At 44.3% G+C, this 26774-nt stretch overlaps 1 protein-coding gene across 7 annotated transcripts in view; it reads left to right on the top strand.

The window, feature by feature from the left end:
* Window positions 1-26774, top strand: part of ABCC9 (ATP binding cassette subfamily C member 9) — a 220390-nt gene that overhangs the window by 146251 nt on the left and 47365 nt on the right. For all 7 annotated transcript variants that reach the window (XM_073621428.1, XM_073621425.1, XM_073621426.1 and 4 more), the window contains 7 exons: window positions 1342-1426; window positions 9544-9624; window positions 9776-9913; window positions 16765-16890; window positions 19351-19447; window positions 21754-21989; window positions 23384-23547. In XM_073621428.1, the coding sequence (XP_073477529.1) occupies window positions 1342-1426; window positions 9544-9624; window positions 9776-9913; window positions 16765-16890; window positions 19351-19447; window positions 21754-21989; window positions 23384-23547 (927 nt within the window). The remainder of the gene's footprint in view (window positions 1-1341; window positions 1427-9543; window positions 9625-9775; window positions 9914-16764; window positions 16891-19350; window positions 19448-21753; window positions 21990-23383; window positions 23548-26774) is intronic.

Here is a 26774-nt window from a genome sequence, read left to right as displayed (position 1 = left end):
GTATATATTATGTGCTAGATATACTTTTTGATAATAAATACTTTGATAACTTAATACATTCTATGGTCTGTCATATGCTTCATATAAAGTACCGAACTTTTATTTTGTAACCAATATAGGGATGGAGACACGTCTTTTGTGTCTCATATAAAGTCCCGCCCCCTATTTCTTTTTATAAAAGAGAGACGCCTCTAATGACCCGTACACACCATCGGACTTTCCGCCAACAAAACCGTGGATTTTTGTTCGAAGGTTGTTGGCTCAAACTTGTCTTGCATACACACGGTCACACAAATGTTGGCCAACAATTACGAATGTGAGAATACGGTGACGTACAAGACGTACGGCGAGCCGAGAAAAAGGAAGTTCAATAGCCAGCAGCGGCTCCTTCTGCTTGATTGCATGCGTGAACTTTTGTGCGATGGACTTGTGTACACACGATCGGACTTTCTCTGACAACAAAGTTTTGTTGGTGGAGAACCATTTGAGAACCTGCTAGCAAACATTTGTTGGCAGAAAGTCCGACAGCAAATGTTCGATGGAGCATACACACGGTCGGACTTTCCGACAACAAGCTCACATCCAACATTTCCCGCTGGAAAATCCAACCGTGTGTACGTGGCATAAGTGTAGCAATATGGTTCTATTTAATGAAGGTACAACATTTAGCAACTCACATGGTTGATGATTAAAAGAGGCACATCTAAGTATGCAGGCATCCGGGGTAAAGCTGTCCACGTAGACCATCCTCCGCACTGCCGGCGCTCACCGCTGTCAGTCTGCAATCGTGACCGGAAAGACTACCCTGTAGTAGAGCGATCTGAAAGCATGGCTTGAACAGCTTGTGAAGCGCAGAGTGGAAGGGATAACGTCGATGGTGGTGAGGAGGATGGTTTATGTGGACAGCTTTACCCCAGCTGCCTGCATACTTAGATGTGCCTCTTTGTGAGTTGCTATATGTTGTACCTTCATTAAATGTAACCATATTGCTACACTTAGAGGTGCCTCTCTTCTCTTTATACTCAGTTGTGACATGATGCTACTTGTATATCAAGACATCGCTTGTATATCAAGTCAAAATTTATTAAAAATTTTGCTTGTCTTGTAAAACGCTCTCAAACCAAGTTACTCTCAAACCAAGGTTTTACTGTATTTGCCTTTAGTAAATCAACCCTAAGGATTTCAGTGTTTTTGTTATCAAGCCCTGGGTGCATATTATCTGGATAAGGCCATGTGTCCTGCAACATGTTAGAGAAGTAGGACTCCCAGAATCTCTGGATATTGCAATATTACAATCCAAACATAACTGTGTGTATGTCATTTTTGTCCTCTCTCTTACAGATATAAAGCCGTAACAGATGCCTGCTCCCTCCAGCCGGACATCGACCTGCTTCCATTTGGGGATCAGACAGAAATCGGAGAAAGGGTAACATAAAATTTCACTCTTGTGATATTTGCTTGCACCTACAGCCACTGCTGCTGCCCTCTGCAGCTTCAGGATTGGTGCTCTTTGACAGAAGCCTCATAAACTGTACGCGGGCCTTACCATATAAAGACCCCGGTGCCGGCATGTAAGGTTGCTTCCATACTGGTCCCTGCATTGGCATTCACTTTTGGTGTAGTACAGCAAGATTTAGTTATCTGCTGGGTGTTTTACAGGTACAGAGCATTGATAAGGGGATTTCCACAACTTGGTACTTCTAAGGTGCCCTAAGCCCTTGAGTGGTGAACCTGGGGCTGTGTCCTTTCTTTGTAGGGAACCCCCCAAACAATCCAGTACCCCCATTCCTGGGAGTAGTCCTTGAGCCCCTTCTTCTATAGTGTAGAGGTGTGGGTAGTGTGAGGCTAAGAGCAATGTGTCTGTCATGGCCGTGCTGTACTTTTTCCCCTTGCTATGGAAATTGTATTGCATGTGGGTTGGCAGTAGCACATTCTGTGTGTATAGTCCTGCCTCTAAAGACAGTCATCCTCACCCAGTTGCCATCTTTAGCACATGCTCTGCTACAGGACAAGGCACTCCCCTGCTTCAGGCACAACTCTGCTCTGTTTTGAGGCCCTGGTCACCACATGTGCCTTTACCTGTGAGACAGCTGCATCTCTTCTACTCCACAGCACAGGTTGTGAGTACCCCTCAGGGGATCCCCTCACCCATATAGTGGACATCAGGCACAAGGGAAAAAGGACAAAGGGCAGGCCAACACACGCTGTGCACAAGGCCATGATGAGGTAAATCAGGGCTCCTTGGGTAATTCTGCCCACCTCACAATGAGGGGACGCCCCCTCTTCTACAAGTATGGGGATATCTGGTAGCTCCCTCAGCCCTCTGAACTCAGATATTTCAGATATTTGGGTCTAGGATGTGGGATCTGCCCACTTATCAGCTAAGATTACTGAATATTCTCATTGCCTTGTAGCAGCTTCGCACCTCAGGAGTGATTTTTCCGATTCCTTCAGAGGAATGGTCTTATGTTTTTTTTTTACCTTCAAGAATAGAGTTCCAAATCCCAATGGGGTGTTAGCCCAATCCTGTATTTGAAGGTTCGTATTATCCTCCTGCAGGTCTAAAAATTTAGGATGTCAATCAGTCCGATTTGTCATCGCTTCACCACAATAGGGAAGATTTTGGTATTTATAGTCATCAAGGATGCATATTTGTACCCATTTTTCCTCTGCATCAGCATTTTTTGTGATTCACGGTAGGTGAGCAGCAATTCCAGTTTGTGGCTCTTCTGTCCATGGCCCTCTAGATCTTCACCAAGGTTTAGGTCCCAGTTCTTCTACTGCTGCTCTCATAGGAAATCCACGTATTTGGGTCCTCTTGAAAGAGCACTCCACCCAGGCCTTCTCTGCCAACGTCCAGCAATTGACACAGACACTTGGAGTACCTGGGCTCAATTCTGGACATGGTCCAGGCCTGGTGTTTCTTCCCTGGGAAAGAGTGTTAATCCCTAGTGCTCTTGTTTGGACTCTTTGCTCAAAGAAGCTTCCATCAGTCTGCTTTTGCATTAGAGTACTGGGCCAGATGGTGGCCTCCATCGAGTATTTGCCCAGTTTCACTCCACTCTGCAGCTCAGTGCAATGACTGCGTGGGACAAGCTTCCTCAGTCTCTGGACTGGCCCATATGCCTGTCTCCCAAGGCCAGGATATTGCTGGCCTAGTGGCAGACCAACCCTGGAATCAGGGACATCCTATCTTCCTTTAACCTGGATGCCATCCTGTTGGGCTGGGGAGGATTCCTAAAGATGGAGACTGTCCAAGGGACTTGGTCATCAAAGGAGTTCAGACTTCCCATAAATTTTCTTAAATTAGGGACATTAGTCTGTCCCCTCAGTGGTGGATCGAGTGGCTTCAGGGACAACCAACATGAATTTAATCAGACAACACCACTGCAGTGGCTTACATCAACCATCAGGGTAGCACCAGGATTCGTGTGGTCCTTCGAGAAGTGGTCTTAATTTTAGATTGGGCTGAAAGACTACGTCTGTGGTTCACATTCCTAGAGTAAACAGTTCATAGGCCGACTTCCTCAGTCATCAACACTTGGATGCAGGGGAATGTTCTCTTTACTCCACAGTATACCAGCACAACTGTCACTATTGGGGGGATGCTGAATGTGGATCTCATGGTATCTTGCTTCCACAACAAGGTGGACAGGTTTGTGGACAGGGCCAGGGATCATCTGGCCTTTGCACTGGACTCATTGTTGACCCTCTGGGATTACTTTCGTCTGATCTATACCTTCCCTCTGATATGAATTCTTCCTTGGGTGCTTTGTAGGATCTTGGTGGCACCAAACTGGCTCAGGAGAACTTGGTACTTGGACGTTCTTTGACTTCTGGGAGACTCTCAGTGGGCACTTCCCAACCAACCGACCTGATGTCTCAAGGCCTGGTCTACTTTCCCAATCCATGGTCACTGGTTTTGAGGGCTTGGATGTTGAAGCCCAGGTCCTGCAGGATCAGGTACCTACATTTATAAAAGCTAGGAAGTAAACCTGAATAAGGGCATCATCTATTTATTAAACTGAAGCATCCTAAAGAGATTACTCTCCACTGTTTGGATGTGTTGAGAGCAGTGTGGATATACCTCTTAGCCACTGCTTCTTTCTAAAACTCAGATAATCTTTTTGTCCTGCCAGTGGGCTCTTACAAGGGGTGCCCTGCATCATGTTCCACTATTTTTAGGTGGTTTAGGCATATTATCTCTAAGGCTTACACCTCAAAGGGTGATTAGTTCAGTCAGTACCTCTTGGCCTTTCCAACACCAGGTGTATAATTCTCATATTTGAAAGGCTGCCACCTGGTCCTTGGTTCACATTTTTGTGACGTTCTACCAGGTAGATGTTAAGGCTACTGTTGATGTCAGCTTTATCTTTAGGTGCTTTAGTACTGCTCTTTGACTTCATGACTCGATTCCCTTTGTTTTGGGGGTTGCTTGCATTGCTGCTGTGCTGCCCACTCCTCCATTATATTGCGTAAGCAGGCCATAGATGATACGATTTCCTTTCTTTCCACCACGAGTGTTGATGGGGGAATGCCTCCCACTGCGCTTTTGTATTCTGCCGGCTGTAACCGCTGGCAGTAGCCATACGTAGAAAAATCTGACAGGCTGGTTGTACCCAAGTCGATCAATGGTGAGCCAGCCAAATTTCAACTCATGAAGGCATGAATTGAATGAATTTTTTTTTTCCCTCCTCTTTTCCGCCCCCCTTCCCTCCCATTCTTATTTTTTCCTTCCTTTCTTTCCTTCCCCCCCCCTCTTTTTCCCCCCTCTCCTTCCCCCCCTTCCCCCCTCCTGCCTTTCCACCCCTCTTCTCCCCCCCCCCCTTTCTTCCCTTTCTCTTCCCTTTCCCCCTCCCCTCTCTCCCGTTTACTAGTGCTTTTTCCTCCTCCAGTATGTAACTCTTTGGTTTTTATGGTCCGTCTATGAACCATAAATTTCCCTACCTCGACACTTTGTAGATACAATGATAGTACTATGTTGTGTACGCCCCCATGGTAACCCTTCTATGCCCCTCTTGATGTCCCATCTCTTATCCCTTTGGCTTGACCAGCACGGACTTTCTTGAATTGTAGTACATTGTATTTTTTTGTAGTTTGTATGTTATTTTTATGGCATTATATACTAATTACATGCTATGTACTTTGATAGCCACAACACAATTTCTGCTCCTGAAGAAGCGTAAAGAAACGCGAAACATGTTGAGCACTGAGTATTCGCTTAATATGAACTAACTGTTCGCTGATCTGCTATCCAACCATCTCCTCCGACCTAGTACTCTGGATGAATATCCTCATGGCCGAGTTATTACATATTTAAAGGGTTTTGTATAGCAATCGATCCGCTGAATATCTTGTTACATACATGTGATCTGTGGTTTTTTAATCGATGTCCTATTTATATGTTTTCTCAATAAATTATTTTTGTTATATATACTTGTTGTTACTGTGCCTGCAAAGTCCAAAGTCCCCCCTTCTTTCGTGTTTCATTTGCTAAATACAATTTCAGGACGTGGCACACGTATATGATTTATGTATCCACAGTATCACTCTGTGCTATGATACATGTTCATTTTTGCAAATTTCAATTCATGTATGGCTGGCTTTAGGGACTTCCCAGGGTCTATGTAGCCATTTTCTATACTATACGTAAATTGTGTCCTAGGATTATAGTACAGGGCACAGGCCACCCTCTCCTCTGTCCTGGCAGTTATGACTTGCTACATGACATGAGGATTTTTGGGAGTTGGAGGGGGTATGTGGGCTGTTGCACAATTCTCTTTGCCAGTGTCCAAACACCTGAAGGTCGTTGCATAAAACCCAGGGTCTGTAATTAAAGGAGCCTGTGTCCTGTTCTGTACTCCAAGAACAGATATTTACAGATAAGTCAAAAATCCTTGTTTCCTGATCAAACTTTTATGGACCAAGCAATGTCATCTTTTGTCTGTGGTTGTCTGTGGAGGTGGGGTGGTCTGAGCACCCCAGGAGTGAAACAATCACATATTTTGCTGGTCTTGATATGAGAAGAGTGAATACTTTTTTTCTCAAATCCTCAAAATCTATAATGGCCAGCCCCAAGATTTATTTACACATATATGTAAAAAAAGTTTGAATTAGCATTTGATGAATAACTGCAAAGTTATTAAGTATTTGACGTAACCTATAAACATAAATGTGGCATATAACGATGGAGAGCCAGCTGGTAACTTATGAATTTCTCTCTAAATGTTTATTAGACGTGAAAATTTTAGCACATCCTGAAGTGCTGTCCCATAAATCCTGTACACTTAAAGCGATATCTGCGCACTACAGCTAAAAATATTCCTGCTGTTTGCATTCCTGACCAGAGGCCGCTGATGGCGTCTACAAATTGTTTTGACGCTAAAAACAAAACCATTAATCAGCAGAGTGGAGCGTGACCTTGCAGGGAGCTGTGCAAAGCTGCAGTGAAGCAATAGTGAGCCAAGCCCTGAATATAATACACGGGAGGACAGGACACAGACATTCTCTGAGCACACACACGTCACTCAATACACGCAGTCTTTGTTTCCTGCCAAACTTACACAAAATGTTCACATATCAGATCTGCTAATTGATTCCAATTGATCAACAATGAAAAAAAATGCTTTTTTTTTAACCAGTTATTTGTACAATGGTGAGCACCATAATCTCGAAGAAAATGATCATGCTGAAAATTTGAATTGTTTCAGCAGATTTGCCTGTCATGTGTTATCGCTTGTGTACACATTGTACATAATTGAAGTTAAATCTGAACTCCAGCCTTCCTTTTAGTCTTGCACAGTTGTACAGGCTTTTCTCATGTACAGAAATTGCTTCCTCTGATTACGCTGCACACTGTGAGCTTCTCACAATGTGCATTAGAAGCAGCAGCAAGTCAAATACAGCTTGCCTCATTTCCTAGCTGGAGGATATCCAGAAGCATCTAGCGCTTTCCTCCCCAGCCTGACTGTTCCTGACCCAGGGCCATCTTAATAGCATTGGGACCACTGGGCAAAGTAAGGCACTGGGGCCCCTACCAGCCTGCCCCAATTTACACAAATACTTTCCAGAATTAGACTTGGTTCACGTTGGTGCGATATGAGAACCCTGCAAATCCACTGCGGGGACCCTGCGCATCGCACCTAACTCACAGGCAGTTCATACTGCCTTATGCGAACCGCTGTGAGTGTCAATACAAGTGTCAAATAAGTTAATGACACTCCCAGATCGGTTGGCATATCGCATCCCATTCGGACAGGAATCAGATCGAATTGATGTGAGCACCCATATGATCCAATTCTGGTGCGGACCAAAATATGGGTCCTGCATGACTTTGGGCCGAATGCGATGCAAATTCAGCCATACAATCTGTAGGGCTGAGTTTGCATCGCACAGACATCGCATGTGATTTGCACAGCAGTGCGGTGCGAATCACATGCGATCTCTGACATCGCACCAATGTGAACCCAGACTGTAAGTACTTATAAATAGTTGATAGAATTAAACGTATATTTATTAGTACTTTCAAGAAAATTGATTTTAACAATAAGAAAACGTGGCATAAATCATAGACTGATCAACAAAAGACACAGTACGGGGGGAGGCAGAAGGTCACAATACTGGGATCAGGAGGGCACAGTACATATTCTGGGACATGGCCATCCTGGGGCAGCTTAGTAAAAAGCATGACTGTCCCACTAAATCCAGGACAGTTGGCAAGTATGATGTAATGCAAGATTATCATGGAGCATATGGAGCCCTGGGCAATGCCCATGCATTAGCACAACCCTGTCCTGACTTGCCCTTTTCATTTACTGGGTTTCAGTTCTTACAGTCATAGAGGTTAAACATCACATGACATTACCTGTTTAGGGCAGTCTGAATGCAAATGCAGCCTGCCTAGGAATGCCCACTCCTCAAGACTGACATCCACTTATCAAGGCATTTTGATATTTGGATAACTCCTCACAAGAGCCAAGCCACTACTTGCATCAAGAGTGGGGGCTTCTAACAGACCGAGTGCTGTACCCTTCCACCAGTTATGATCTGCCTGCATTGCATAAAGATGCACAGAGTCCCAGTGATGACATCACTGTTTATAAAACAAAGTATGTAATGAAATCAGAAAGGTTTTATTAAAAAATATCATTGGCAGAGAAGGCAAAATATAAGCAAATTAAACTTCACCATTAGATATGCCATTTTAAAATATAGCTTTCAAGTATTTCAGTGTAACAATGCAAGAAGCAAAGCAACCACACCCAATTCATCCCACTCTGGTCTAATGTGCGCAAATTTCTCTGTGTAGCTGCACTTTGCACTTCCCGCAGAACTAAACCCTCCTATCCTTTTCAGCCATGGAAGCTGCCATCTACTGTAAGCTTCTCTTTTATCTGCAACTGTCATGATGCTGCACATGTAATCAGTTATGACCTCAGCCATTTGATGACTTGGTTGAGAACACAACCAATGTGACAATTAGCATTTCTGCTATGCCGGGAATGTAACTGTTTTTTTTAAATTGTACATTCAGTGGTTTAGTTCCGCTTTAATTCTTTGCTGCTTGTACCGCTTATGTGTCTGTTATCAGCATTGTTGATGTGGTGAGTAGGCTTTAAAGCCGTTGTATTACCCCGCTTTCACATATTCATAGCTCCCAACTGTCCCTGATTTCGAGGGACTGTCCCAGATTTGGAGCAATGTCTCTCTGTCCCTCTTTCCTGCTCATTTGTCCCTAATTTTGGTCTGATCTATATAGTTGTATGTAAAATGCACTTTTTATCTTTCAAAAAGTGTTTCCCAGTGCTAACCCTTTCATCCAGTTTCTAAATTGCATTGTACATTTTAAAAGCCAATATAAAGGAATAGTAGTGGTAAAAAAAAATCCTTGTGGATTTAATTAATCTTTTTTTTTGGTTAATTCTCCTTTAAGGGGGTGTGGCAGGGGGCGTGTCCTATGCCTACATACATTTCTTAGTAGGCAGCCCTCATTCCCATCTCAAAATGTTGAGAGGTATGCATATTTACCTACAGGTAAGCCTATAATAAAGCTTACCTGTAAGAATTAATATCTCCTAAACCTGTACGGTTTAGGAGATATTCAGGGTGCGTGCAGCCGCTGACGTCAGCGGAGCATGTGCTCTGGAGGTCCAGCGGATACTGCCGGAAAATCATAGCTCCTTGCTGGAAAGAGGACTTCCCTGTGCATGCACGGGAGTGACGTCATCGCGGCTCTGGCCACTCCCAGCGCCGGAGCAGCAAACCAGGAAGAAACACAGAGGGAACATGTCAGCTCCCTCAGTGGTGACAGGGAGGTGATGCCGGTGCTTCGTCCTAAAGTAAGTATTTCATAATGAGCTAGTATGCGGTGCATACTAGCTCAATATGCCTTTGCCTTACAGGTTTTGTTTTTTTTTTTGCGGGTATACAACCACTTTAAATAGCAGAGATCCTGTGCAGTCACAGTATTAGATAACACGTTATAACCGAAGAAGGAATATTACTCTTGTGTATGTTCATATCTGCATGTTTTTTATTTACTAGGGTATTAATCTAAGTGGGGGACAGAGGCAGAGGATATGCGTGGCACGAGCCCTCTATCAGAACACCAACGTCGTCTTCCTGGTAAGATGGATTCTTCTCTGAGCTCCCGTTCACACCGAATCCGACTATGAAACTGTGAAACTGTGCGACTTCACTTGAAATTGCATGTCATAGTGTGCAGTGCTCTCTGTGTTGGTATTTGCATACATATAAATATGCGTCTCTCTCGCAGGATGACCCGTTCTCAGCTCTGGACATTCACCTTAGTGATCACTTGATGCAGGAGGGAATCATGAAGTTCCTGCGGGATGATAAGAGGACGGTGGTCCTGGTCACACATAAACTGCAGTATCTGCCACACGCGGACTGGGTGAGGAATTTTTTTTGTATCTGAATTTGTACATTTCTTCTGCTGTACAGCCAGAAGAAAATGAGAGTACAGATTCTGTTTGCTGGCTGCCGATGCCAAGTGCTGGAAAATTTTTTAAACACTTGGAATTCATTTTACCGCCACAGGCACATCCTTCACTGCAAAAAAAAACCCCAATTTTTTTTTTACTTTTATTAATTGAAGTATTTTCCTTCTATGTGCAAGTTGAATTCACATATAAAGAAATACAGTGACAGCTTTGCCATGTGATCGCCATAGGGTTAGGTTAAGTGCTAGCTTTGTTTTGCTTTATATTATTTTTTAATGACCTTTATTTATCAAGCAAATTTAATTTAAGCAGAAAATATGGCGAAATAAGAGGCACATTTCGCAGAGATTTCAACCAAGGCAAAATGATCATTTTGGCACAAAATCAGATTTCACAAAATCATCCTCTCATCGCTACATTGCTAATCCCGGAGAGTAAACCCCCGACAGTCTCCCATATCTGCACACCTGCTGTGCCCATTAGAAGAGGTTCCAACAATTCCCACACTGAGTTCCTGGGTCTACACACTTGCTGTACCCATTATGAGGGATTCTCAGGATTCCTGACAGGATTCTATGTTATATCATATAAAATAAAAGAGGAGGAGCTGGGACTCCTCAAGATAGGAGGGAACCATGGCAGTAGAACAACACAAAGTGGGGATTTGAAGGAAATGGTTATTATATATAGTAATCTCTTTTCTACAAATATACTGAGTGTTCCTGGGTCTGCACACCTGCTGTACCAATTATGAGGGGTTCCCACCATCTCTGCACTAACTTCCCTGTTATAAACACCTGCTGTAACAATTATGAGGGGTTCCCACCATCCCTATGCTTAATTCCTGGGGCTGCACAGCTGCCGGACCGATTATGATTGGTTTCCACCATCCCTGCACTGACTTCCCTGTTGTAAACACCTGCTGTGCTGGTTATGAGGCATTCCCACCACCCCTGCACTGAGTTTCTGGGTCTGTGCAGCTGCTGTGCCCATTATGGGGGGTTCCCACCATTCCTGAACTTATTTACTGGGTCTGCACTTCGCTGTGCCCATTATGGGGGGTTCCCACCAATCCTGAACTTAGTTACTGGGTCTGCACTTCGCTGTGCCCATTATGGGGGGTTCCCACCATTCCTGAACTTAGTTACTGGGTCTGCACTTCGCTGTGCCCATTATGGGGGGTTCCCACCATTCCTTAACTTAGTTACTGGGTCTGCACTTCACTGTGCCCATTATGGGGGGTTGATTTTGTTTATTGAAAAATCTTACAAACAACAACTTATATACAATAAAACCATAATAAATAAATAAACATATTTACAAAATAATTGAACATGACTATACAAAACAAAAAAACAAGAACATAATAAATGGTGCAAACCAAATTGCGCACAACATAATCCCTACACGAGAGCCAGACTAAGGAACATCACCGTCACCATGCATGTAGCCTTTTATCAAAAATATATTTGATCTTAAAATCTAGGGGCATGAAACAAGAATACAACGAAAAGCCGCACACCCTCAGATCAACAGGCAGCAGCTATAGAGTCCTGATATTCCTCCACGCCTTATCCAGGCCTCCTGCTGCCACCTGTCTTTCTCAAGACCCTGAATCTTCCCAACCTCACCCAGAATGTCCTGCATCACCACTTTCGATAGGGAGGATTTTACTCTGTAAGGATACCTGACACCGTGCACTCCATGTGAAATATCGGACTACTAGACTAACTAAAAAAAGTGTTTCCAAATCATAATCCCGACGAGTCTGGAATGCCCCATACACCCACTTTGCATAACTCATATGGGGGAGGAAGGGTATACTCAGAGCCCTCCCCACCCTCTTGTACACCTCTTATTAAAAGGGCACCGAAGTAGAAAGTGATCCATAGACTCCACCACTCCTCCACACTCCACTCTCAGGCAACCCCGATCACTCATGGAAAGAAACTTCAAGTTGCCCTTCACATATAGTTTTCCATGAAAGGCAAGCCAAACCTGATCCCTAAACTTCATTAGGATTCTCTCCAAATTAATCGCAAATCCACCCCCAAAACCAGGCTTGGGCAATCCCTTAAGGCCAGTGGCTCACAAAAAGCAGAGCTCATGATCCGCTTCTCAAGAAGTTTCCTTGTAAGAGATCTGACTTCTCCTCAAGGAAAGCTGCCAACCTTTCCAGCTTGCCACCTTGGCATCGGCATTCTCCAGCCTGTTGACCCAATTTGCATGACCATAGTCACCTGGGCCAAATTCAATGCCTAGAATTTTTTGTTGGTTCTCCGGGAAGTCATCCGGGAGAACAAAGCTCTCACTTTCCACACCCATCCAGAAAGCTTCACACTTGTCCTGGTTGACCTTTGAACCTGATGCATCCGTATACTGCCTTATCACTGAGACCACCTCCTGCGCCTCCCCAGTCCCAGAGACAAAAACAGAAACATTGTCAGCATAGGCCACAACCTTCAAAGGAGGCTCACCAGCGATGCCCAAAGGTACCCCACAAAATGGTCCACTCTCTAGCCTTCTAATGAAGGGGTCGATTGCAAACACATATAGCAGAGGACTCAATGGACACCCCTGATGCACACCCGAGCTGACCACAAAGGGCTGCCCGACCCAACCATTAACCAGAGGAAAGCTTTCAGCCCCTTTGTACAAAATCTTGAGCCAATCAATGAAACCCCCCTCCAGGCCATATTTGCCAAGAAGGAGCCATAAGTACTCATGATTAACCCGATCAAAGGCCTTAGCCTGATCCAATGTCAGCAAAAATGTACCCCAACTAGCAGCCCTACAATGCTCCAAGGCCTCCCCGACAGCTAACACTGCTGAGAAAGTGCTTCTACCCTGGACTGAGCAGTGCTGGTGGTGGGATAACAAACTGCCTACCACTGGTGATAATCGCCAGAAAAAAATCTTTGCCAGTATCTATCGAGATTAAGAAGACTAATGGGGTGCCAATTCCCAATCATCAAAGGATCTTTACCCTTTGACAGAAGGATCACTGCAGATTGCCCCATGGAGGGAGGGAGAGAACCCTCATACAAACAGCCATTAAAAACCTCCGCAAGGTAGGGAGCCAGGATCGTCTTTAAACATTTATAAAATTTGGGTGTCAAACCATCTAGCCCTGGTGTTTTCTTGATGGCTAATTTATCAATAGCCTGGATTACCTCATCTGCAGTGATTTCATCCGTCTAATTCATCAAAGGAACATTACTTTCCAGACCTGGTGTAGAGTCCAAAAAACCCAACATCCTTGTCCGATCAAGGTTCCTTCCTTCCAGGATATCGGCATAGTATGACCTGACAACCTCCAGGATCCCTGACCTAGACTTCATCAGAGAACCTGTACTGTCCTTCAGGCCATCGACCGTCTTAACTGCCAAGCTCTGTTTACAGTTCTGGTAAGGGTCAGGCGAATGGTATTTCCGGTAATCCCACTCCTGAACCAAAAGAGGCGTGCCGGTCATATTGATGTCTCCTAAGGAGGAGCTTCACCTCAGAGATCCCCCCAGAAACTCCTCCATTCGAAACACGGCGGTCAAGTTTCCTCCACAAATGCTGATAGGTGATATACTTATCTTGCTGCTTCCTTTTTCCTATGGCCTTGAAAAGCCCAACAGTCCGCTGTTTTACAAGCTCCCATCATTCTGACTTATGCCCTGTACATATGGTCGGACATTGATCAGACATTCCGACAACAAAATCCATGGATTTTTTCCGACAGATGTTGGCTCAAACTTGTCTTGCATACACACGATCACACAAAGTTGTCGTTCTAAACGTGGTGGCGTAAAACACGTACGTCGGGACTATAAACGGGGCAGTAGCCAATAGCTGTCGTCTCTTAATTTATTCTGAGCATGCGTGGCACTTTGTGCGTCGGATTTGTGTACATACGATCGGAATTTCCGACAACGGATTTTGTTGTTGGAAAATTTTATAGCAAGCTCTCAGACATTGTGTGTCAGAAATTCCGATGGAATATGTGTGATGGAGCCCACACACAGTCTTAATTTCTGACAACAATGTCCTATCACACATTTTCCGTTGGAAAATGGCATTACTGTTGCAAAAGTCTAGGATCGTTACCTGTGCTTGAAAAAATCCTCAAAGGATTGTTTTACTCTCTCGTCTTCCAGGAGGGCCGAATTCAATCTCCAGATTCCCTTCCCTCTAGGTGGCATATCTGAGGCATTCAGAGTTACAGATAGAATACAGTGATCAAAAAAATCCACTGCCTGACACATAGGTGCCGTCTCCTTTAAAAAAAAAACTATCCTACTCTGACTACTACTTCGCTGAAAAGTGAACCCAGCGCTTTCTGGGCAGCGCTTAATATGCACATTTACCAGACCTGCTTCCCTAACTATCGCATTGAGAAAAAGGCTGTCATAGCCCAGCTTATCTCTGAAATCTCTCCTGTCTTTAGACATAGTAATGGTGTTGAAATCACCTCCAAAGATAACCTGCTGGGCCGTAAAAAGAAAAGGCTTAATCTATGTAAAAAGGCATTTCCTGTCCTATTTCGTCTGGGGACCATAGATGTTAATCAGGCGCAGGTCCTGCCCCCTCACAGAGACGTCTAAGACCATGCATCACCCAATCGCTACCTCAATCACCCGCTGGCACGTTACCATACCAGAAAAAATACCGCCACCGCGCTGTAAGGCTCAGCCACAAGAGACCAAAATGAGGGACCACGTCTCCACTCCTTCTTTGCCAGATGTATATTGGCCAGACTACTCAGATGGGTCTCTTGCAAAAACATAGTGTCAGCATCAAACTCGCTGAGCAAAAATAAGGCCATATGACGAGCACTTACTGATCTTAAGCTGGCAACATTAATGGTTGCCACTTTTAACGGAGTGGGAACTGCCATTAGGGTAGTTGAGGCAGCCGTTTCTTAGCCTGACTACTCCCTCTCCCTGGAGAACCAGCGCGCTTCATTGCACCTTGGCACTCATCATCCATATAGGATGCTGAACTCAATGAGTCCCATTCATCGTCACCATCTGACAGGACCCCAAACTTATTTGCCAAAGGCAATACCTTAGGATTTAAGGTAACTGAACCCCTTTTTTTCCCTTCTTTTGCCTTTCCTCCTTCTATCCTCTAACCACTCCATATCATCCTTAGACTGCCCCCCCACTCTCCCCCCCATTCTCCCTTTCCTTATTTACCACCAGGCCAGCCTCTTCACCATTTTACCCACTCCTCTGCACCCCACGATCATCAATAGAAACCCTGCAGCGGGGGGGGGGGGGACACTGACACCATACTTGACGCACCTGCCCCAGCACCTCTTGCTGCCTCTGCAATTTTGGAAATCATAGACACAGAAGGATTGGACACATTCTCGGCAACTGATAGCTTACATACAGACTGGGAAGACACTGACACACTAGGCAAACGCACAGACTTGGAAGACACGGGCACACTAGGCACATGCAGAGACTGGGGCACCACAGACTGGGAAGACACAGACATATTGGGTATTGGCACAGACTCAGATGGACTCATGGGCACTCCAGCTGCTGAGCTCTGAGCATCCTCCATGTCCAGGCGGAAGAACTCTCTGAGCTCAGGCTTGTTGTGCATTGCCTCAGGACACTGACTGTAAGGATGTCCCACCGCATTGAACAGATTGCACCTTATAATGTTACAATCCTTTGCCAAATGTCCTACACCTGAAACAGAGAGCACTTTATCACCGGACATGAGGAAGGAAGATGCCCTGTATCTCCACATTTGTTGCATAGCTTTGGCTGGTAGAAGATGATCAGCCTGTCTCTCCCCAGGAAAGCTGAGGATGGCAGATGCTGCACGACATTGTCAATGACTTTTAATTTTAACTGCACAGACCACCCCCCTGTCCATATTCCCCGATCATCCAAAATCTTCTTTAGGGGGCTCAGGATGTCTCCATACCTCCTCAACAATACAGATAAGTCCCCTTGTAGTATGGATTCATTACAGACAAGAATTGTCACCATTTTAATGAGCGGCTGGCTTGATACAAGCTTGGGGATGAGCCCTTTCCAGTCTGGCAGGCCCCTACACACGTGCTCATATTTCTCCCAAAATATGTCCAAAGACTCCGGACGGATAAAGGACAAATCGTACTCATAGGAACTGGCCGGACTGATCAGGGCGAAGATATCTGTGGGCCTAAACCCCATCTGCAGAATTTTATCCACCACTGCCCTCCTATGCGGAGGAAGTCCTCCACCCTCCCATTTAGGCTGCACAACATTCCTCCTTTTAAACATTAAGGAAGATAAAACATTTCCATATTCCTTCCCTGCTTGCAGGGCCAGTGCTAGACTAAAACTTCTGTACCACTAAAATATAATCTCTATACCTCTATATGGTATAGAAAGGGCCCAAATCAGTCTAGCACCAGCTCTGTCTATACCCCTGTGATGTTTGTTGCCCCCTCATTAAACTGCCATACACAGCAAGCATAGTTGCCGACATTTAAAAATTTAGAGATCTGGGCGACAGCAGAGGGCTGGGCGACAGCAGAGGACGGGGCGACAGCAGAGGGCTGGGCGACAGCAGAGGGCTGGGCGACAGCAGAGGGCTGGGCGACAGCAGGGGACTGGGTGACAGCAGAGGACTGGGTGACAGCAGGGCAGAGGACTGGACGACAACAGGGGGCTGGGTGACAGCAGAGGGCTGGGTGACAGCAGGGGACTGGGCGACAGCTGAAGGCTGGGTGACAGCAGGCAGAGGACTGTTTTTTCTACAAAATAACTGAATTTCTGTGACAAGTGAAGATTTGATCTGGTTACAGATTATCGCAATGAAGGAAGGATTCATCCTGCGGGACGGGACACTGAAGGACATTCAGAATAATGACACCGAGTTGTATGAACACTGGAAGACCTTGATGAATCGCCAGGACCAGGAACTAGAGAAGGTTTATCTTACAGTCTTATTATCTTACTCTATAGGTTCATCTACCCCAATATATTACCAGAAATTAGGTTAATAAGGCTGGAGTATAATCCCTGGGCTTTTTTATTGTCTGACTCTGAGTTTATAGTAGGATGTGATGGAGCGCTCTGCATACACAGGGTGACAGAGAATGATCAGAATCACCACTTATAGGGTGGAATGTAGCTCCCAAAATCAGTAGAAAAGTTTTCCGCAAGTGACATTTCTGCTCCAAATTACCATTAATTTAATTACTATTAATTATTATTAAGTCATTTCTTCAGGCCTCGATCAGCATGGTGCTCACACACCAACAGCACGGAGGACGGTTTGACATGGCAATATTAATGGGGATGTCTATGGCAATGACTAAGATGAAATTTCCTCTTATTTCCTGCTGTGTCTCCAAGAAAGTTAAAAGAAATATCCCCAACAGGAAAAAAAATTACCTGAGAGAGGTTTTAACCCTTCTGTACTGTGTCGCAAACTAAAACTCTGCATACTCTTTAAAGCAGAAGTTTAATCTGCTGATATTTTGTCTCCCCTAGATCTCCCCTCTTTCTCTCATCAACATGCCAATTAAATGTTTTAATAAAACATTTCCGTTTTCATTACATATCTTATGGTAGATCCAGTGATGTCATCACTGGGTCTCTGTGCTTCTTTATGCAATGCAGACAGATCATGGCTAGTAGGAGGGGCTGTCAGGGTGCTGTACATAGCTTCCTAAAAACATAACAACCCTCTGCCTCAGGACACAAGCTGTGGGCTGGCTTTTGGGAGGAGTTATGCAAATATCAAAATGCCTTGATGGGTAGATATCAGCCTGGAGGTGTCGGTGTCTCTAGACAGGCTGTAATTGCATATATATATACAATATACAACACTAGCAGGATAACCCTACATTAAATATACATATAAATATAGGTGAACCTTATACCAAAGACCTAACAGCAGCTGTCACAAAGGTGCTAAACCTCACAAAGTGAACGATGACATATATACAGCACTTATGGGATAACTGTAAACCAAGTGACAAGAAACAGGGATCAATTAATATAACCCTGCAGTGATACTTTCAACATAATAACAACATAATAATAAAAAAATAGATTTTCAGTGATTAAAGTGGTAAGTGCTCCAAATAAAGTGCATAAATTAAATGATTGAAATCCTTGGAGCACCTAAGCACTTTATTTGGAGCACTTACCACTTTACTCATTGAAAATATATTTTTTTATTATTATGTTGTTATTATGTTGAAAGTATGACTGCAGGGTTATATTAGTTGATCCCTGTTTCTTGTCACTTGGTTTACAGTTATCCTATAAGCACTGTATGTATATCATCGTTCACTTTGTAATTGTATATAGACTGCCCTAGGTAATGCCCACATGCAGGGCTGGTGCAAGGATTTTTGACACCCTAGGCCAAAACTCATTTTGCCGCCCCCTTGGCTCCACCCCTGACTCCACCCCCTTTCCCCTGCCCATGTAAACCCCTCCTTTTTAATGACCAGCGCTCATCACATGCGGCCTCACCAATGCCCATCAATGCAGCCTACTAGCGCCCATTAATGCAGCCTCACCAGCGCCCATCAATGTAGCCTACTAGCGCCCATCAATGCAGCCTCACCAGCGCCCATCAATGCAGCCTACTAGCGCCCATCCATGCAGTCTCACGAGCGCCCATCAATGCAGCCTCACCAGCGCCCATCAAATGCATCCTACCAGCACCCATCAAATGGAGCCTACCAGCGTCCATCAATGGGGCCTACCAGTGCCTATCAATGAATGTTTGCTTGCTTACATTCATTCAGGAGTTGGGACACAGATACAGTGCTCCGCTGCTGCTGTGCCTCTGACAGTATGTGTGAACGGAGTGCTGGTAGCCTGCTGATGCTGAGAATTAGTTGCTTGCTGCAGAAAGAAGAGAGTATGAACACCAGTGGCCGAGCGCCCTAGGCAGCAGGGCGCCCTAGGCGGCTGCCTAGTTTGCCTAGTGGTAGCACTGGCCCTGCCCACATGTGCTGCTGGGCCTCCATGATTGAAAACTGAAATCCAGTGAATGAAAGAGGTGGGCCAGGAATAGTCAGGCTGGGGAGGAAAAGACTAGATGATGCTGGATGTCCTCCAACCAGGAAATAAGGTGGGCTCTATCTGACTTGCAGAATGTATGCAGTGAAATCAGGATCAATTCAGTACAGGAGGAGTTGTGCCACTCGGAAGGGAAGGCAGGAGTTCAGCTTTAGATGGTGAATGCACAATGCTGGGGTTGTGTTGTGTTTATCACTGTGATGTATATTTTCACACCATCCATCTCCATTAATTAGTTATCCATTGCTATTGTTCAGCGTTTAATGTCAATAAATTCTGTCAGAGCACTAATCAGTCTATCCTTACTCTGGTATTGAATGTTGTTTGTATGAATTTCTCTGGATTAGGACACAGACGCCGACCAAGCCACCATGGAGCGGAAGACCCTACGGAGAGCGATGTACTCCAGAGAGGCGAAAGCTGCCCTCGAGGATGAAGGGGAGGGTGAGGATCAGAATGTAGTCCTATGGTTCAGAGGATGGCAGTTTCAGTGTCATTCCTCCATTCTGATGCTTTATTCACAGAGTATTGTGGGGGAGATCTCACTCTATTAGCAATGTGTCTCACCCCAAGAGCTGCTATCATTGCAATTAAGGATGAAAGAACTGGCTTTTACAAAGCTGATTTCTTTGGGAAAAGTACTAATTATCCTCTAAAAATGCATTATATTACAACATTTTTGATAGAATATAAAAGATGAAGTTGCACCGAGTAAATAGAAACCCAACATGTCAAGCTTTAACCACTTCAGCTCCAGAAGATTTTACCTTCATGACCAGGCCATTTTTTTCTATTAGCACTTTGCTAATTTAACTGGTAAATTGTGTGGTTAAGCAACACTGTATACAAACAAAAATAATATATATATTTTCACACAAATAGAGCTTTCTTTTGGTGGTATTTGATTACCACTGAGTTTTTTATTTTTTGCGCTATAAACGAAAAAAGACCGAACATTTTTTTTTAAAAACAATATTTTTTACTATCTGCTATAAAACATATCCAATAAAAAAAAAAAATCTAATTTCTTCATAAATTTTGGCCAAAATGTATTCTGCTACATGTCTTTGATAAAAAAAATCCCAATAAGTGTATATTGATTGGTTTGGGTGAAAGTTATCTTGCTTACAAGCTATGGAATATATATTGGATTTCTTTTTTCTTATACTACTAATGGTGGTGATCAGAGGCTTATAAAGGGACTGCGATAGTGCAGTGGGCAATCTGACACTAACTGGCACTGGGGGGGGGGGGACTGACTAACTGCCACTGACATCACCAGTGACACTAATACAGTGGTCAGTGATAATTCTATACGCTGTCTGTCACTGTATTAATTATATTGTCTGGAAAGGGGTTATTATCTAGGGTGCTTGCGGGGTTAAATGTATGCCTAACTATGTGTAATGTGTGTAAAGTGTGCTGATTTTAGGAATGGATCTCTAAGTTTTTCATACTTGCTTTGCAGGGATGAGAAAAACAGAGATCATTCCCTCTTACAGAGCCCTGTGTTGATTGTCAATACAGAGCTCTGGGCTCAGCAGGACCCAGCTGTCAATCATTGGCTGGGACTTACTGACAGGCTGCCGCTGTGTACAATCATGTGCATGCCCCAAATCCGGAAGTAGGCAGCGACGTACGGGTACATTGCTTTGCCTACACCGTCCACCCATCAGCAGTACATCGCGGGCAGACGGGAAGTGGCTAAATTCCCTGGCCACCTGACACCGGAACATACGTTTTACACGTTACTTCTGGGTTTAATCTAGCTTGGGCAGGTCAGCAAACAGACGTTCACTGTTCTTCCTCCCCTCCACCCAGTGGCACCCACCATGTGGGTCCCAAGCCCACAGGTGGGACAGCAGAGCCCAGAAAGCATGGTGGGGTGGGGCACAATCCAGTGGTCAGAGAAAGCGATTGCTTTCATTAGAAAGCCAAAAGCCGGCTTGTGAAGTGTACAGTGTAAATGTGTGTAAAGTGTGCAGGTGAGTGTAAAACCCTCCCTGCCACCACTGTAAGGGATGTGGCGGTAAAAGAGTTAAGTCTTAGTGGATTGACAATGGTTCAATTTGTGGTCATCACTGCAGCACCCTGTGACAATATCTTACTGACTGTATGGAGTATGCCTGAATTTGTGTTATACCCTGGCATGCAGGGTGTCACCAAGACAGGAAGTGAGGTAAAATCTCCCTAATGCCCCTTTCACACGGACGTGTCTGTGTATGGGCTTCGCTTTGCTCAGCGGGGATCGACGGAGCAGGCAGATGACAGGTCTGTCTCTGCACACTGTGCAGGGACCGACCTGTCAGAGTGCCGATCTCCTCTATGGGGGATCGGATGAAGACGGACCGTAGAGTCCATTTTCATCCGATCCGCAGACTGATGGAAAAGTAGGGTTTTCCTCCGTCATCAGAAACGAAGCATAGCGAAGACTGATGTCATGGGATGTCAGCGGATGTTCATCCACTGACATCCGCTATCCCATAGGGATACATGTATGTCCGTTTTTCATCCGAAAACGGATGAAAGAAAAACAGATATACGGTCCGCCCGTGTGAAAGGGGCCTAATAGAGACACCCACAACTTAAAAGAAAAAATGCTTGTTACCCATTCACGCTATATTCAAAACTATACAGACAGAATTAAAACAATAAATCTTTACAGTGAATCCTGGAGATATCTTTTTTTCCCAACACACAAAAGATGCTGCATGTTCATGTTGGTCTTTCCAATCCTTGATCTTCTGCAGAGGAAGAAGAGGAGGAGGATGAGGAAGAGGAAATGGCCATGGCAATGCGTCAACGCACAAAGATGCCATGGAGAACGTGCTGGAGATATCTGACCTCAGGAGGATTTTTCTTCCTTTTCCTGATGATATTCTCCAAATTACTGAAACACTCAGTGATTGTGGCCATCGACTACTGGCTGGTGAAATGGACGTCTGAAAACAGAAATATCAGCAGAGACAGCAATGAGCTCAACTCGGTAATGTAAACTTACTGGACACCATATATTATTATTATTGTTATAGAGAATGTATAGAGCACCAACAGTTTGCTCATCAGCTTACGAACTAAAAATGTCTTTGCTTCAAAATATGTATATCACAGAGGAGCTTACACTCTAATGTCCCACTACAGTCACACAATATTATTATACATTTATATATCTCTGACATATTCCACAGTGCTGTACAGAGAACACTGAGCCACTCGCATCATTTTCTGCAACAGAGAAGCTTACACCCTAAGGCTACTTTCACACTGAGGCGTTTTTCAGGCGCTAAAGGGCTAAAAATAGCGCCTGAAAAACGCCTCCCCTGCCTCTCCAGTGTGAAAGCCTGAGTGCTTTCACACTGGAGCGGTGCGTTTGCAGGATGGAAAAAAAGTCCTGCAAGCAGCATCTTTGGGGCATTGCGGGAGAGGTGAACACCGCTTCTAAAACAGCCCTTCCATTGAAATCAATAGGCAGCGCTGCCGAAGCACCCACAAAGCGCCTCAGCAGCGGTGCTTTGCGGGCGCTATTAACCCTATTACGGCTGCTAGCGGGGGTTAAAAATGCCCGCTAGCAGCCGAAAAGCATCGCTAAAACTAAGTTAAAGCGCCGCTAAAAATAGCAGCGCTTTACCGCCGACACCCCCCCACACCCCAGTGTGATAGTGCTCTAATGTCTCTACCAAAGTCACACACTATAATTAGTATACATTTATATGTCTCTGACATATTCCGCAGTGCTGTACAGGAAATACTGAGCTAGTCACATCAGTCTCTGCATCCGAGAAGCTTACACTCTAATCCCACATTATTATTATTAATATACATTTACACCAATCAGCCATAACATTATGACCACCCACCTAATATTGAGTAGGTCCTGCTTTTTGCTTCCAAAACAGCTCTGACCCTTTGAGGCATGGATGCCACTATGGTGTCAGTATGCTGTGGCAGATCATTTAAGTCCTGTAAGTTGTGAGGTGGGGCCTCCGTGGATCAGACATGTTTTTCCAGCACATTCTACAGTTGCACGATTGGATTGAAATCTAAAGAATTTGGAGACCACACCAAATCAAGTCAACATTCTTCCATTGCTCCGGGAACCCCAGGAGCTTACATTGTAATGTATCCCCACAGTTGCACACTATTATTATTATACATTTATATAGCTCTGACATATTCTGCAGTGTTCTACAGGGAACTGTGAGCCAATCACATTAGTCTCTGCACCAGAAGTGCTTACACTCTAATATCCCACCACAGTCACACACTATTCTTAAACATGTGTGTTTGTTCCTGAATTCCTGTAAATAATTGCGTTGCTCATTCTGGAAATGGTGATGAAATGACAGAATATGTCTGATGTAAGATACCTCACTTTTACAGACTGACCAAAATCGGACGTACTATGTGGTGGGATTCAGCATTCTCAGTGCGTCTGGAATCTTGCTCTGTCTCATCACCTCTCTGACTGTGGAGTGGATGGGGCTCACCGCCGCCAGAAATCTGCACAGCAACTTACTGAACAAGATTATCCTGGCACCAATTAGGTATCCAACACCGGATGACAAAAAACAGAATCAATATTTCTATTCAAATAAGTGTATTGTGTACACAGAGAATAAAGATTTTCTAAGGAAGAAAGTAAGAAGGTTTTTGGCAGAAGATACTTTGTATGTCCCTTCTGCCAAAAATTCACTACCTCCTAGTAATTTTATACTTTCAGAGTTTACTTCCACTTTAATCTGTGTCTAATTTTTTTTTTTTTACCCTTTGATGACATCATCTTTAATCGCTACCACTGAAATTAGAGGGCAGTTTTGATGAAATTTAGTCAAATGTGAAAATGAAAATTTTGCATCAGTATCAAACTGACCAAAATGCATCACTCATCTCTACTGAACAAACAACCCCTTGCATTAGAGTGGGTAGTTTTGGGTGTGGTGAGTCAATGTTCGATCTCCTGACTAGTCTTTACCATTTTCTGTAGCTCTTCTACCACCAGTCCATAATTTCTTATGGAGATTCCACTATAGGTCTGCAGGGAAGTGCAGTCAGGGGAGGCAGGTGAGGCAGAGCCTCAGCAATGAACATAAAAAAAAAAAAAAGATTGAGCTTTGAAGGTCATAGCAGAGAGACCCCACATTTGAGGGGTAAGTAGTCGATGTCCTACCCCACCACTGATCAAATTTTGGGGCTCCTCAGACCTATGGTTCTGGAGATACAGGGCTCCTTGCACAGCCTGTCAGAAGCTACATACAGCACGGCCAGTTTAAAGCGGTTTTATACCTTTTTTTTTTTTTTTTTTTTACCTACAGGTAATCCTATAATAAGGCTTACCTGTAGGTAAAATTAATTTTTCCTAAACCTGTACGGTTTAGGAGATATTCACTTTGCACGCAGCTGCTGACTTCAGCGGCTCATGCGCTGTGAAGGCTCGGCAGACGCTCCCGGACCTTGCCGGAAAAAAGTCTCCTACACATGCGCGGGAGTGACGTCATTGCGGCTCCGGCCGCTCACTGGGCGTGGACCGGGAACAGCTGCCGACGCCTCGTTCTAAGGTAAGTATGGGCGGCACAGTGGTGCAGTGGTTAGCACTCTCGCCTAGCAGTAAAAAAAAAAGGGTCGCTGGTTCGAATCCCAACCACAACACTACCTGTCTGGAGTTTGCATGTTCTCCCTGTGCCTGCGTGGGTTTCCTCCGGGTACTCCGGTTTCCTCCCACACTCCAAAGACATGCTGGTAGGTTAATTGGCTTCTGTCCAAAATTGGCCCTAGTATATGAATGGGGACCTTGGATTGAGGGTAGGGATTGATGTGAGTGTGCGATGTTCAGGGTTAGGGACAAGGGTCAGGGTTGTAGACCCACACTCACTCAGGTTGAACTGGATGGACTATTGTCTTTATTCAACCTTACTAACTATGTAACTATGTAAGTATTTCATAATGAGCTAGTGCATACTAGCTCATTATGCCTTTTGCCTTACAGGTTTAAAAACAATAATAATCATTTGTGCGGGTATACAACTGATTTAAATACAAGCTGCCACACTCTGTTTTCAGCAGACTGAGAGGATGAGCTCACAGTGCCTCTCACTTCTTGTCAGAGCCACTGAGCTCAATGGACAGCTTGTGTCAAGGAATTAGTAAACCAGACTGTGTGGACTGCACAGAAGAAACCAGAAACGTATATAAGTGAATAAAAATGGTGTTTATTTACATAAGTGACAGATAAGTGAATATAACAGTGCACAACCAACTACAAGACCCACAAACAACAAAACAGTATAATGCAACAGTAAAATACAATAAAATGGGAGATACCGGAACCGTAAACAGAAGCCAGGGCAAGGTCATACACCGGGAGATCAGCAGATGGTAAGGACAGGAAACCAACAGGACAGGGAGAGGATGGATGGATGGGATACAGGGCAGGGATCCAAGGTAACCAGGAACAGAAGGGGCTCGGGATAGGGATTGGATCAGATCAGGACAGGGCAGGACAGGGCAGGGCAGATGCAGGCTCAAGGTCAAAATAACAGGCAGCAAGGTCAGAATGCAGGGAGAGAGACACCAAGGCAAGCATGTGAGGGCTTGCCGGGTATTTATCAGTCTGCAGTAATTGCCCTCACGTTACACCTGAGCGCAGAAGGTGCTGTCTGCTCCATACTGCCGGAATAAACCCGTTGGTGGACACTGGTATTACAGTCCAAGGATGCAACAGTGCCACCAGCAGGTGAATCCTCTTATTACAAGTCCTGGGTGATGGAAGACACCCGCTGGTGGACACTGGTACTGCGATCCAAGAGACCGAAAGCGCCATCAATGGGTGAACCTTTTCATGACAGCTTTGAGCCTTGGATCAATGGTAAAGCACCATTGGAGCAAGCTCCCAATAAAAATGCTGCAGTGGAGTCTCTCCCCTCACTACAGTGTCATAGAAGGGGGCATGTGTCTAAAAGACAAATGTTCCCTTCCAGCCTAGCCCTCCTAACTACAAGGAAAAAAATGGGTTTATGTGTATAAGGTTTACCCATAATTCAATGTTTTTCTCACATAGTTAAGAGGGAGAAACTGCTGCTGCTGAAAAGGTATTTTTTTAATCAAGCTAAATAATATATTATTATGCTATACTGTATGTTATAATATGATAATTTATTATTTATCTATTTACTGTGAAATTACTGGTTTGAAGTTATAACTTCAAACTTCAGTAATTTGTCCGTCAAGCCACCTGCTTAAGTACAGTTTTTGAAAATATAGTAAATTACCTTAAAAACAATATATAATAATTATTTGTATATTACTTATGGTAATTAACCACTTGCCACCCAGGCCAATTCTGACGCTTCTCTCTTACATGTAAAAATCATAATTTTTTTTGCTAGAAAATTACCCAGAACCCCAAACATTATTATAGATATTTTATAGCAGACACCCTAGGGAATAAAATGGTGGTTGTTGCAACTTTTTATTTCACACAGTATCTGTGTGTATCAAACGCATTTTTTGGGGGAAAAAAAACAGTTTCATGAATACAAAAATTAAAAAACACTAACGTTAGCCTGATTTTTTGGTACAATGTGAAAGATGATGTTATGCCGAGTAAATAGATACCTAACATGTCACACTTTAATATTGCGCACACTTGTGGAATGGTGCCAAACTTCATTACTTATAAATCTCCATAGGCGATGCTTTAAGTTTTTTTTACAGGTTACATGTGGAAGTCTAGTGCTAGAATTATTGCTCTCACTCTAACGATCCTGGCGATACC

The sequence above is a fragment of the Aquarana catesbeiana genome, linkage group LG03 (assembly GCF_042186555.1).
Source record: "Aquarana catesbeiana isolate 2022-GZ linkage group LG03, ASM4218655v1, whole genome shotgun sequence".
Lineage (NCBI taxonomy): Eukaryota > Metazoa > Chordata > Amphibia > Anura > Ranidae > Aquarana > Aquarana catesbeiana.
This window is presented reverse-complemented; position numbering and strand designations above follow the sequence as displayed.